The 12,781-nt window shown below is 34.1% G+C and overlaps 1 protein-coding gene across 2 annotated transcripts; it reads left to right on the top strand.

Annotated features, from left to right (window-relative positions):
* The first annotated feature begins 55 nt into the window (after nucleotides 1-55).
* Nucleotides 56-12,557, top strand: LOC129919843 (myosin-2 essential light chain). 2 transcript variants are annotated; one of them, XM_056000931.1, is made up of 3 exons: nucleotides 56-198; nucleotides 263-290; nucleotides 12,072-12,557. In XM_056000931.1, the coding sequence occupies exons 1-3, from the start codon at nucleotides 196-198 to the stop codon at nucleotides 12,482-12,484; spliced, it is 444 nt and encodes a 147-aa protein (XP_055856906.1). In that variant the 5' UTR covers nucleotides 56-195; the 3' UTR covers nucleotides 12,485-12,557. The 2 variants fall into 2 exon arrangements, with proteins under 2 accessions (XP_055856906.1, XP_055856899.1); XM_056000924.1 differs by lacking the exons at nucleotides 56-198; nucleotides 263-290 and adding an exon at nucleotides 4,429-4,584.
* The last annotated feature ends 224 nt before the right edge of the window (nucleotides 12,558-12,781 follow it).

Consider the following 12,781-nt stretch of genomic DNA (forward strand, 5'->3'; position numbering starts at 1 on the left):
TCTTATAACATCCCTGCAAATTTTTTTCGATATCGAAAATTCATCTCAATTTTCGAAAATCTGACTTGCCCAAAATTGAAAACGGTGAACTCTTTTGTATAGTTCAGCCAGCGACCATCATCGACGATACGATATTTTCTTTTTTTTTTACAACAAATCATTTAAAAAAAAATCACTTAATTCATATCAAATAAAATGGTAATTATTCCATAAAACAAAAAACCTAAAGCTAAATTCTAATTACTGTGTATTTTTTTTCTAGGGTAACTACACAGAGGATCAACTTGCAGGTAAGAAAGAAAGAAACAAAAAAAACATCTGCAACTTTATTCATTTCTTGTTTTTTTTCTTGTTTTCTCTGATTTTGCGTATTTTATCTTAATAAATTGAAACAATTCAATTAATTTCATATACTTCCACACCCATTTATTCAATATTAACTGCTAAAAACTTAAAATCTTATCGTTTTTTTTACGATGACTCACTTCGCAAACACGTCGGTCGTTTTTTAGTTGTCTTTTGATGAGTGTGTCGATATTCCTTCATTTCTCCAAAAAAAAAAAAAAAACAAAGAATCTTTTGCAATGCATTAAGGCAAACTCTATATAATATGCAAATGTGCCAACAAATCACAATACCACTCAACAAAGTGAAATTTCACACTTCTTTTCCAAGAAAACGAAATGACGAATCCAAAAAAAAAAAAAAAAAACAAAAAATTAATACCAACAACACAAAGATCGTTGCCGTCTGCGTCTGGTGTTGCTGTTGGTCTTGGCCAAAGAGTCAGAGGCAATTGCTTGCCACTCTGATCGGAGCTATTTATAAAAATTGCGATAAATTAAAAACCAGAGATAAATAAACTAGAAAACCGATTTGTATTTGCAATTCGAATGCGAATGTACAAGTAGACAACTCTTGCTGATGATAGGATTGGGATGGAAGAGCTAGGAGTTCTCTACTTGCCTTATTGGTATTTTTTTTTTTTTTTTTGTAATTTTTTCCAAGTCTCCAACATCTCTTTTGCTAACACATCACTTCACTCGGCCCATTCTATGTTTACATTTTGTTTCTAAATTAGGAATAAACTTCTTTTTTTTTTTTTGTTTGTTTAATTTTTTTTTTTTGTATAAATCTATCTCGTCTTCTATGTGTTTGGTTGTTGATTAAGTTTTTTTCTTCATTTTCGATTTTTTTTTCTTTTTACCTTGCATTGGATATTGCGATTGTGTAACCTCGTTTTGTTTTACTACCCAATATGGTATTATGTAGTATTTGGTTTGCAACAAGTTTATCTTTAGTCGATGGGGTACGATTCTAGTCTTGATAGAGAAATGTAGATAATATTTGTTGGAAAACATTTCTGTTTTCAATTTTACAATACTTTTATAATTCATAATATACCCAATCGATAGATTGGTTAGAGATAAGGGAATGAACGTAAATAACTGATTTGATTCTAATCTAGATAAGTGTTGAATCAATTGATTCGACATCTGCGTATGTGTGTGGAAGAAAAAGGGTAGTTTATATTAAAGAATCAAGTCATATTTTCTATTTTTATTTTTCTAATTCAAAAATAATTTAAAAAAACCGTTGAGGCAAGTGATAAGGATATGAAGATTTTTTTTTCAAATAAAATTGATTATTCTAACTTCTTGTCGAAATTTGAATTGACGGTTCATTTCCTTCAACAAAATTTAATCTTTCGCAACTTGTACTTGTTGCTCTGATCGTTGAAATCGGTTATTCACTGATTGGGATCAATTTGGATTGAACAACATCCACAAGCTAAACTGGTGCGTCTCAGAGCTCCACCCATTTTTTTTTTTTTATAAATTCTCTATTTTGAAATTATTTATTCCAAAAATGCATCTTAATAAAACAATACATTTGTTTTCGAGCTCAATTCGATTAAAAATGTTGATTTTCCTATTGAAACATGAATTTAATGTTTATTTTTTCATTTTTTTTTGTCATATTCCTACATTTCCCCAATTTGAACTCTGAGAGACTGTTTAATGTTTGATAATTTTATTTTTACTGTTTTTTTACATGTTCTTTATGTCTTTTTATTATGTAACTATGGGATAGCTGAGGGCCCGGGTGGCAATCGCCATATCAGTTATATGGGTAGTCCAACCCAGCTCTGAGGTCAACTAAATTCAGATGTCTTTGACCAGATTAGTCGTCGTGTCGAATTTCGCCTATTTTTCTCCCTAAAAACTTTATTGAATTTGTTGTACCTCTTATTCGCTCAAGCTTTGAAATTGCTTCCGAAGTATCTTTATGTATGGTTGCTTTGAATCTGCTCTGATACTTTTTTTAAGATTGCCCAAAAGGCTTTGCAAACAAGTTATTGATCCCAATTTCAGATATTTTTATTTCTATTTCTCCGGCCTCGATGGCGCTTTATCGAATCGACAACAAAGAATTTTGTTTAATCTTTGTGAGGTCCGTATATTAATCGTCATGCCGCAATGGGTTTCATGGGATTACAGATATGCAAAATCCAAAAAGGAATGAATTTCAAATCTGATTCTTGTTATTTAAAAAAGTCTTACGCATGTAATATAAGTATGACAAAAGACGAGATTAAGGTGTTAGATAACTTAAATTTCAAAGACGATTTTGATAAAAATTTTTTTTTTAATGATTATGTCATAGAATCACATCCAAAGTCGCGAGGTTGATGAGACCGATAACAAGAGGCCAATTCGCAACCATAATTCTATGGATTAAAACTTCTTGATCAACCAACACTTGTCTCATATGTCAACAAACTAAAGCCAATTAAACAATAGTGCTCTCTGTTTTTGCATTATACATACAAGTCAAGTTACTATCGATAAAATGAAGAAGAATGAATGGACGTCGGGAAGTTGCACTGCGACCGTCTATTTCGTCCCCAATTTTAAGCTGCAAGTTAGTCCTCCAAGTTGATACCTTTTTGGTACATATTTAATTATTTGGAGCATTTCAAGAAACGATAAATCTTTTACTAGATTGCCAGACCAAGGTTGTAGAGGTGTTTTCTCAGTTTGAGTGGCCTTTGAGGAACCGTTATGATTCTTAGGTTGTTCTTGATAAGATGGATGCGTTTTTTTTGGTTTTAATTCCAAAGTAAAAGCTTTGACCGTCTGAGTGTCATTTCAAATCCTTGTTCTTTTGAACTCCTCATAATTTTTATCATTATTTGTTTGATCTTATTAACTCCAAAGCCGCAAAGTGGCACCTGCCTTTGCTCTGGATTTGTTTCTGTGAACTCCAGAAACCCAGCAGAGGGGTTATGTTATTATTTCTTGTCAGGTTCGTTTAGTTTTCTCACACATTTCCATTGGAGTTTGGAGTTAATGGCTTAGGAGTTTATTGCTTTAAGTGAAGCTTGGCTAACTGATATGATGGCAATACTTGGGTTTTTATAATTTTTTCTCTCTAAATTTCGTTCTGCATATTTTTCTATCGCATTTATTTCCGAAATATGCTAAGAAATTGATCCATTGGAATGAAATTTATGGTTCTAGTCCCAAATATTTCTGTTCCAGTTCTATCAGCGTATCACACCGTTTGCATTAAGAGTTTAACTCGTGGATTCATTTACCCACTCTGCCTTGCTACTAAACTTTGTTTGGAAGTTTTTCTCGATATTGTATTATTTGATCATATCAAGTCCCTTTCTCTGAGACCCGGCTTTTTAAGATGTCAAATCTATTGAAGTTCTGAGTTGGGACTTACTTATATCGTAAGTCCCAACATGATCAATTTCCTTATGATATGATTGAAGCTAGGGGTTCCTTTAAATTCTAGTCACAATTTATAAAATTTAAAAGGCTTAATATAATATTCATACTTATTAAAATAAGATGCGTATTGCTTTTCCTCAAAATAAACTTAAATCTTATTGCTTTTCTATCGCACTCCTGTAAATAAATGGCTCTATATTTGCCGATTATACTCGATAATTAATAAAATGCTGCTTCTTCCAACCGGAGAGTAGATGATATACATATTAATTAAATTGATGAATATTTTTAACAATTTGCTCATCGCTCAAAACAGCTGGTATACATTAGCTTTGTCAACACACACAATTTCTCACATCTTAATTCTCAGTTTGTGTTGTTTTTGTTGTTACACCTTTTTTATGTCTATTTACTACTCTCTATTCACACAGTGCTGCTGCTGTTGCAGCAGCAACAAGCAGCACTTATGCGATTTAACATTTAATTCTTTTCTTGTTTATTTTTTGTTTTCTTCTCCTTTTTTTTGTATTTTGTTATTATTTTCTTGTTGCGAATTTTTCGCGGTTGTTCACGTAAGACCTCGCTTTGAGTTACACAGTTGTTGGGAATTTAATTTATTGAAAAGTTGTCTGCGACACAATTCAGTCGTAGTCGCATCGTGTCGTGTCGGTTGTCTCAAGTGATAATAAATCAAATAATAATTCAAATTATTGCTCAAAAATTGTATTGTTAATCTATTTAAACTTAAACAAGGAATTAAATAGTAGTTGAATCGAATAATAAATAAGAATCATGTATATGTACGAACAACCGAGTAAAAATACTTTTACCACTGTTGAAGGTGTGTTTCTTATTTCCAAATAACGATTATTAATTTGAATTTTTGTTTTTTCTGGGATGGGTTCAAATCGTTTGTGAATGAATCTACATTTCTAATATTTTTATAAATTAATTCATAGAAAAACTCATCGCTTTTGTAATGGAAAATATTTGAAAAAAAAAAAATAAACTGTGTTTTCAAAAAGACATTCCACTCTAAAGAAGGGATGTGTTTAATTTTCCTTATTAACTGTTACAAGTTCAAATTGCATTTTTTTGCCTTTTTGCTCATAGTTGAATTATAGATATTTATGTGGCTTCTACTCTTTGCAATATTATTGACTGACCAGTTTGCCCATAAATGATTAGTTACGAAAAATGGTGGTTGAACTATTGCTGCACATTCAGTTTATACTATATTTTCTATCATTCGATTTTTTTTTTTGTAAAGCATAATCGTTTAGAGACTTTTGTATTCGCATGGTTTCCTAAGATGGATTTTGTCAATGATAGATGTTTTTTTTATCGACATCTTTAAGCTGCTTTGTGCCAACCCAACCTCCTTTAGATTGCAATCTTGATAGCTCCATATTTGATGATTGTATAAAAAAATAACAAAAACTATAAATTGCATAATATATAAATTAATTTTAGAGTTATACAACTTGAAATGAAAAATAGAATGTTCAATAGGATTTTACGATGAATAACAAGGAAATCTCTCCAGCTTCAGCTTGAGTACGTTTAAAACAAGAGCATAACTTCATTGAATTGATTGCTAAATCCAAAAGCAGTCCGATTCTCTATCCTTTTATTTTTTTGGGAGCATTTTCCAAGTCAAGATCCAATTATTGGCAACCTGATGATTTTTTTGAAAAATGAATTCGTACACTGATGGCGTAAAAACCTAAAAAAGTTTTTGGGGACGTTTACACAGTGTCTTCTTCAATCTGCCCTGCCGATATACAGTGGCGACAAAATAAATAGCACAAATTTCTAAAATCTAAGTTTTTCGCACTTTTTTAACTTCACATAAGAGGCATTTCAAAATGACCCATATGGAAATTTCCCGCGTGGGGCAATTGAAATGTGACCCGCAGTATAACATAAAGACTGTTAATAATGGTGGGGCTAGTATACTTGTTTGGGGATGTTTTTCTTGGCATGGTGTGGGGCCAAGGAAATCTTAAGGGACACTACTCTACCGCTTATTGAGGAGGAAATGCCTTTAAAGTGTACATGTCAACAGGATAACTTTCCAAAATATAAGACTAAGTCTGTGAAACAACGGCTATCCGCCCAAAAAATCGGTGTTATGGAATTGCCAGGCCAGTCCCCAGATCTGAATCCTATTTAGAACTTGTAGAGTGACGTGGAAAAAGCAATTAATAGATCTGATACCTCAAATTTAGACAAACTTTGGCAGGAATTTCAACGAGCTTGGTAGTCAGTACCTGTTGAACGATTTCGGAGTCTTGTTTCGTCTATTAACCGCCAGATTTATGCTGTGATTGACAATAAGGGTTACCCAACAAAAGTTATTTTCTTTTAATTGTGTTAAAATTTTTGGTTTGCCCCCGGCACCCATTTGCTTAATGCTTAAAAAGAGCTAGCTTGCAAAAGAATTTCAAATCAACGTTTGCACCGTTTAAAGTACGATATGACTGCTATTGCGCGGCGATTTGTAACCATTGGTGAGCCATGGCTCCACTAAAATTAAAACAGCAGTGGATAGAAGCCAGTGGTATCGCTACAATAAAAGCAAAGTTGATCATCTCTGGCGGAAAGTATATAATGACAGCATTTTTTGGGATGCGAAATGTTGCACGATTATCTTGAAAAGAGTAAAACAAACTGTATAACTCCAACCTTGTTTGCAGAAGAAAAAAATATTTAACACAAACAATGTAGAAGTTCACAAGTGATTTGGCAATGAGAAAACTCCAGGATTTGGGGTGTGATGTAATCGCTCAAGATATAAGCTTAAAAAAAAACTAACAATGCCTGCTCTATATTTGGAAAGTTTTCAAAACAAATAACAGGGCCCCTTGTGATTTAGTTCTATCTATCATATCACCAAACATTAGGTTCTCCAGGTTAAGCATTCTATGGCTTCATCTCAATTTAGGCATTTCGTTGAAGCTTTGACTTATTATAAGGATTCAGACTTCTTCCTAACTTCGAAATGGAACGTTAATTCCCATTTATCAGCTGGTTTAAAGAATTGTTCATTTTTTTTTTTTTTTTTTTTTTTTGACGGGAGGAAATCTTCAAAAGACACTTGGCAGTATTCGACACCAAGTAGTGTGGGACTCTTAACCACTAAAACCACCTCTTTATCAGGACCAATCTTGAGAGATCGACATCAGATTTTTCTTTCTTAACTTTGTAAAATCACTTTGGGGGAAGTTTAAACTTTTAATACTTTCCCATGTTTTTTTAGACCATAAGCTCATGAGGCTTGGTTCTTCTTAATCTCCGAACATGGTTTCTTGTATTCAAGACGGACACCATTTCAGAATTGGTATGACTTTGCAGTCTCTGATTATGCGATACAGCGTATTTTTTAACAACTTCTGTAACCGTTTCTATTTGTAGGTCACGATGTAGATCGCTATTTCTTATGTACCAAGGTGCATTAACTATTCCACGAAGGACTTTGTTTTGGAATTTTTGGATGATTTCGGTATTTGTTTTCTTTGTACAGCCCCATAATTGGATACCATAGGTCCAAACAGGCTTTAGTACTTGATTATACAGCATTATTTTGTTTTGGGTTGATAAATCAGAGTTGTTACCAAGTAACCAGTACATTTTTCTATATTTCAAGTTTAGTTCTTCTCTTTTCTTTTTGATGTGCTCTTTCCACTTTAGCTTTGCATCCAAAGTCATTCCAAGGTATTTGGCCGTATTGGCGTAAGGTACAGCTTGATTATTAATGAATATTGGAATATTGTTTATCTTTTTATTTGTAAAGTTTATATGTGAAGATTTTGTTTCATTGAGTTTGATACGCCATTTTTCGGTCCAATCTCTGACTGTGTCGACGGCATATTGCAGCTTTACTGCTCCCCTAGAGACACATTTGTCGGGTACCAAAATTGCGGTATCATCTGCAAAAGTAGCCATTATGGTGTGATTCCCAACTGGGATATCCCTTGTGTATAGTAAATACAGGGTAGGACCTAGGACACTTCCTTGTGGTACACCGGCTTCTATTTTCTTCAATTCCGAATATTCTTGATCGTACCTTACTCTAAACAATCGGTCTGAGATGTACGATTTTAATATTTCATAGTACTGTCTGGGAAGATCCCTTTGCAGTTTGTACTCAAGTCCCTCATGCCAAACCTTGTCAAAGGCTTGAGCAACATCTAAGAAAATAGCTGAACAGACTTGTTTTTCTTCTAATGCTTTTTCTATTACATCCGTTATTCTATGAACTTGGTCTATCGTGGAATGTTTATTTCTAAAGCCAAACTGATGATTTGGGATTAACCTTCTTTCTTCTATAATTTTGCTAAGTCTCTTCAGAAGCAGTTTTTCAAAAACTTTTGCCATAATTGGTATAAGCGATATTGGTCTGTAAGACGTCACTTCTGTAGGTGGCTTACCTTGCTTGGGTATGACAATAACTTCAGCAATTTTCCAATGGTGTGGGACATACCGTTGCTTAAGGCATGCATTTATTATATATTGTAGTTTTATGAAGGCTTTCAAAGGCATTTCTTTCATAACCTGAGCAGTAATTAGATCGTAACCTGGTGATTTTTTATTTGATAGTTGATGTAAACACATACTTTTTATTTCTTTTAATCTTACAATTGGTATTTCACTTTCATCTATCTTATCAACTAACTGTAAGCTATTTTCAGCCGCGTTTGTTGGGTATGGCTTAAAAACATTCGCAAGATGCTCCGCGAAAAGGTTAGCTTTTTCTTTTGGGTTACCGATCCATTTCCCATCTTGAGATTTCAAGGGAGAGTTTAGTAACTGCGGTCTTTTCAGGAGCTTGGCTTCTTTCCATAGCGAAAAATCGGTTGAAGCATCAGTCGTTAAATTCTTTAGGAATGTACTGAGTGAATCATTTTTGAATTTATAAATTTGTTTTTTAAGATTGTTGCTTATACGGTTAAACGTTGTTTTATCATCTGGAAATCTAGTATTTTGCCATTTTCTTCGAGCTCTTCTTTTCTCTATTATCAACTCTCTTATCTCTAAAGGATATTTTATTTCATTTTGTCTTCTATTAGAAAATGTTGGAGTACTTTCTTCAGCGGCCTGTTGCACATCAGCAATAAATTGTTCCACTTCATGGTCAATTTGCTCGATTGTATTCATGGGAGATCTTAAATTTATAAAACTTAAAAGCCTTTCTCTAAAGTCACTCCAGTTTGTTTTCTTATTTACAAGCTTTGGATTACTTTTTTCTATTACTTCCGATTCACTTAGTGTTAGAATCACTGGAGTATGATCTGATGACAAGTCATAATTACCTTCGACACTAATGTGATTTCGTTTGATTCCTTTAGCTACGAAAAAGTCAATAAGGTCTGGTATTTTGTTAGTATCGGAAGGCCAGTAAGTAGGCGACCTGGAGGAATAGAATTCGCAATTGTATTTACGGCCTGCTTGGAAAAGTCTTTTGCCTTTTGTTGATATAAGTCTTGAACCCCAATGGGTGTGTTTCGCATTGAAGTCTCCACCAACAAGAAAGTTATGCCCAAGAAGATTTAATAGATCTGTATAGTCATCTTCTGTCGGGGAGCGCCTTGGTGGGCAGTATATAGCTGCTATCTTAAACTCTTTCTTTTTCATACCAATACTAATAGTTGTTACTTGCATATTCTCATTAGTAAGCTTGGTTTCTTCATAATGTTTTAAGCTTTCTTTTATAAGAATCGCCGATCCACCTCTTGCCTTGTCAGCTGGATGTGGAGCGTGGTAACATGAATAGTTTTCTATTACATTATCTAGACTTTGCCCATTGGAGAAGTGAGTTTCGGACACCAGGCAAATATCTATATGTTCTAGATCTAAAAAGATTTTTAATTCGGATAAGTGTTGTAAAAGACCGTTTGCATTCCATGTAGCGATTTTAAGTGTTCTGTCCATCATTGTTTGTTAATAGCGACTTTTTCGCTTAACTGTTTGATATTCAAATCCTGTTTATCAATTCTTTGAAGAATGAGGTGTAGCATTTCTTTTATGGAAGTCTCTTCATTCTTCCGCACATTTTTTAGAATCTGAGAATAGGCTTTATTTTCATCGCTTTTACTTTGAACAGCTTTTTTAGGCGGTTCATTCTTAGTATTGTTTTCAGCAGTTAAAACGGTATTTACTGTGTTTCTGGTTTTGTCTCTAGCAGATGTATTTTTGCTTCTGAACTCTTGGAATTTTTTGGCAACTGGGCAGCCTCTATAGCTCGCCGGGTGATTACCCTGGCAGTTCACACATTTTGCTTTCTGATCTTTGCTCATCGGACAATTTTTAGTTGCATGTTTTCCTTCGCACTTTACACAAGCAAACTCGCGGTTGCAGTATTTTTGGGTATGACCAAAAGCTTGGCAACGTTTGCACTGCGGAACAACTTTAGATTTTCGGAGTGGTTCAATTTTAACAGCTATGCCCAAGATTGATCTTACTTTATAAATCTCCTCGACACTTTGTTTACTATCAAAAGTTAGCATGAATAAAGGTAGTAACCTCTTACTTGTCGTCGATTCTCCAGAGGAGTTTTTTATTGTCTCATTCTTAAATAGATTGACTGCATCTAGGGCTTGGAAGCCTTTTTGTACAAGATCTTCCACTACTTCCTCGGGAGAGCACGAGGAATGAAGACCTCTGGCTATTACTTTTATTGGCCTTGTAGCTTTGTTCTCGTATGAGTGCCATTGAATTTTGTGTTTGCTCAGTTCTTCAGTGACAGATCTATACTCATCGGCTTCTTCGACTATGACTTTCCAGTTGTCTTTGTTGTACGATGTGTATTTGCAAGCTTTTTTAGTACATTTTTCTATTATTTTCTTGAGATCTCCAAAAATTGGAAATCCTGAGATCATAATTGGTGGTGGTGTAATTTTTTTGCTGCCTTTAGCGTGAGATTTTGATTTAGCATCAGCTACTGCATTATTCACTTTTTTAGTTTCTGTAATCAACTCTTTATTATTTACAGCTTCAGAGCTTTTCTGATTTCTTAAACAAATCTCGGGACTACCTGTTGCTTTACGTTTCTTTGTGATACGCTTATTTTTCTTTTTCTCAGTTTCGAACAAGAGTTCTTCTTCATCAGTTTGATATTCAGGTTCCATATATCTTGGACTTAACTGAAGCGTGGACTCTGCATCTTTCTTGCTAAGCAAAGAAACTTTCTCTTCGAGTTTTTTCACTTGTAGCTGAAGACTTTGGACTAGAACTTCAAGTTGTTTTCTTGCCGCTATTTCAATTTGCCATTCATCAAAGTAGTTTTTTGATTGGTCTTTCTCTTTTTCTTCGATGGAACTCTGTTGATCTGTGATGTCGATCTCTTCATTGATCTTGGTTCCTTTTTCGCTGATGTTTTTAACATCTGTAGTATTGTTTGAGGTTGTCGATGATGTAACCCCTGAAGTTAATTTATTTGGGGGAGTTCTTTGCATCTTTGAACTCCGTCTCTCAATATTTATAAGCAATAATTGGTCCTCCCCAGAATCCATAGGACCGACCTCGTAAGAGGGTGGATTTACCAGTTTCACTGGAGTGCCACCTGGGGTACTTAATCTAGTCGTTTTGTTCATTGCCATAATTTTTTTTAACTTAGTATTCGTACTATAAATAGTTCAGTTACTTCTATCCATAGTTTATATTCAGCCGCCCCACAGGGTACAGACGCTGACCAGTGTGCCGCACAATATGTGTCAGACGCTCTTGGATTTAATTGTGAGCTGGTGCATTCAGAGCGATATTTCTGTTCTTTTGCTCCTAGTTCCTGAAAAGATAACTCAGGTGACTCAGCTCGTGGATCGAATGGATCCAACGCTCGTCGTTAGTTGGATATCCAGCGGGCACCGCGAGGAGGTGACGATGCGATTTTGCCACACCAAAGAAAGAATTGTTCATGATTTTAAAAAACCTGCTTTTATTTTCACTGTGCTTTTTCGAATATAAGTACCTATATCTTCTGCAGTAAATCTGTTGTGATCTTTTTGTCAGTTATAGGATATTTTTCAAGTTCCCGTATGTGGTGGTGTCATGCCGTTTTTAAACATGCGTTACCTGCCTTGAGACTTTAGTGTCACCTTATATTTTTATATACATGTCTACAACTTTTTGTAGCTTGCAGTTAAAAATTCTGCAAAGAGTTTAGAAGTTTTTCCGTTATATTGATAAATAATTGGGTGATGGGAATAATCAGAGGTTAATACATATAAATTTTATTGGACATAGTGATTTTGTATTCTTTCAGTACGCTGAGTACATATAATTCTTAAAAAAATGTTTTTTAAATTTCATATTATTTTTTATTTACAGAATTCCAAGAAGCCTTCAACCTCTTCGACAATCGCGGAGATGGTAAAATTCAACTAAGCCAAGTTGGTGAATGTCTACGTGCTTTGGGGCAAAATCCCACTGAGTCCGATGTCAAGAAGTGCACTCATCAATTGAAGCCCGACGAACGTATTTCATTCGAAGTGTTCTTACCCATTTACCAGGCCATATCGAAGGCACGTTCCGGTGATACCGCTGATGATTTCATCGAAGGTCTACGTCATTTCGACAAAGATGCTAGTGGTTTCATTTCGACAGCTGAACTTCGGCATTTATTGACCACTTTGGGTGAGAAGCTCACCGACGAAGAGGTCGAACAATTGCTCGCCAATCAAGAGGACTCACAGGGTAATGTCAATTATGAGGAATTCGTCCGAATGGTGATGAGCGGTTAGAAAAAAAAAACAACAAAAAGCACCAAAATAATTTTTCTACCACGTAAATAATTACAAAAAAAAATAAAAAGTTGTTCCGTTTTTTTTTTTTCCTTTTATACTGAAAAGTATGTAAAATTTTTAAATGACGTTGGGTATTATTATAATTATTATCATCCCTATACTTAAATTATTTTGTCTTTTTTTAAATATATATATTTTAAATGACAATGAACAAATAATATGCAATTTAAAAAATAAAATAAAAAACCATTTAAAATATACAGTTGTGTTCAAAATAATAGTAGTGGCTGCATC

Source organism: Episyrphus balteatus, chromosome 1, assembly GCF_945859705.1.
Source record: "Episyrphus balteatus chromosome 1, idEpiBalt1.1, whole genome shotgun sequence".
Taxonomy (NCBI): Eukaryota; Metazoa; Arthropoda; class Insecta; order Diptera; family Syrphidae; genus Episyrphus; species Episyrphus balteatus.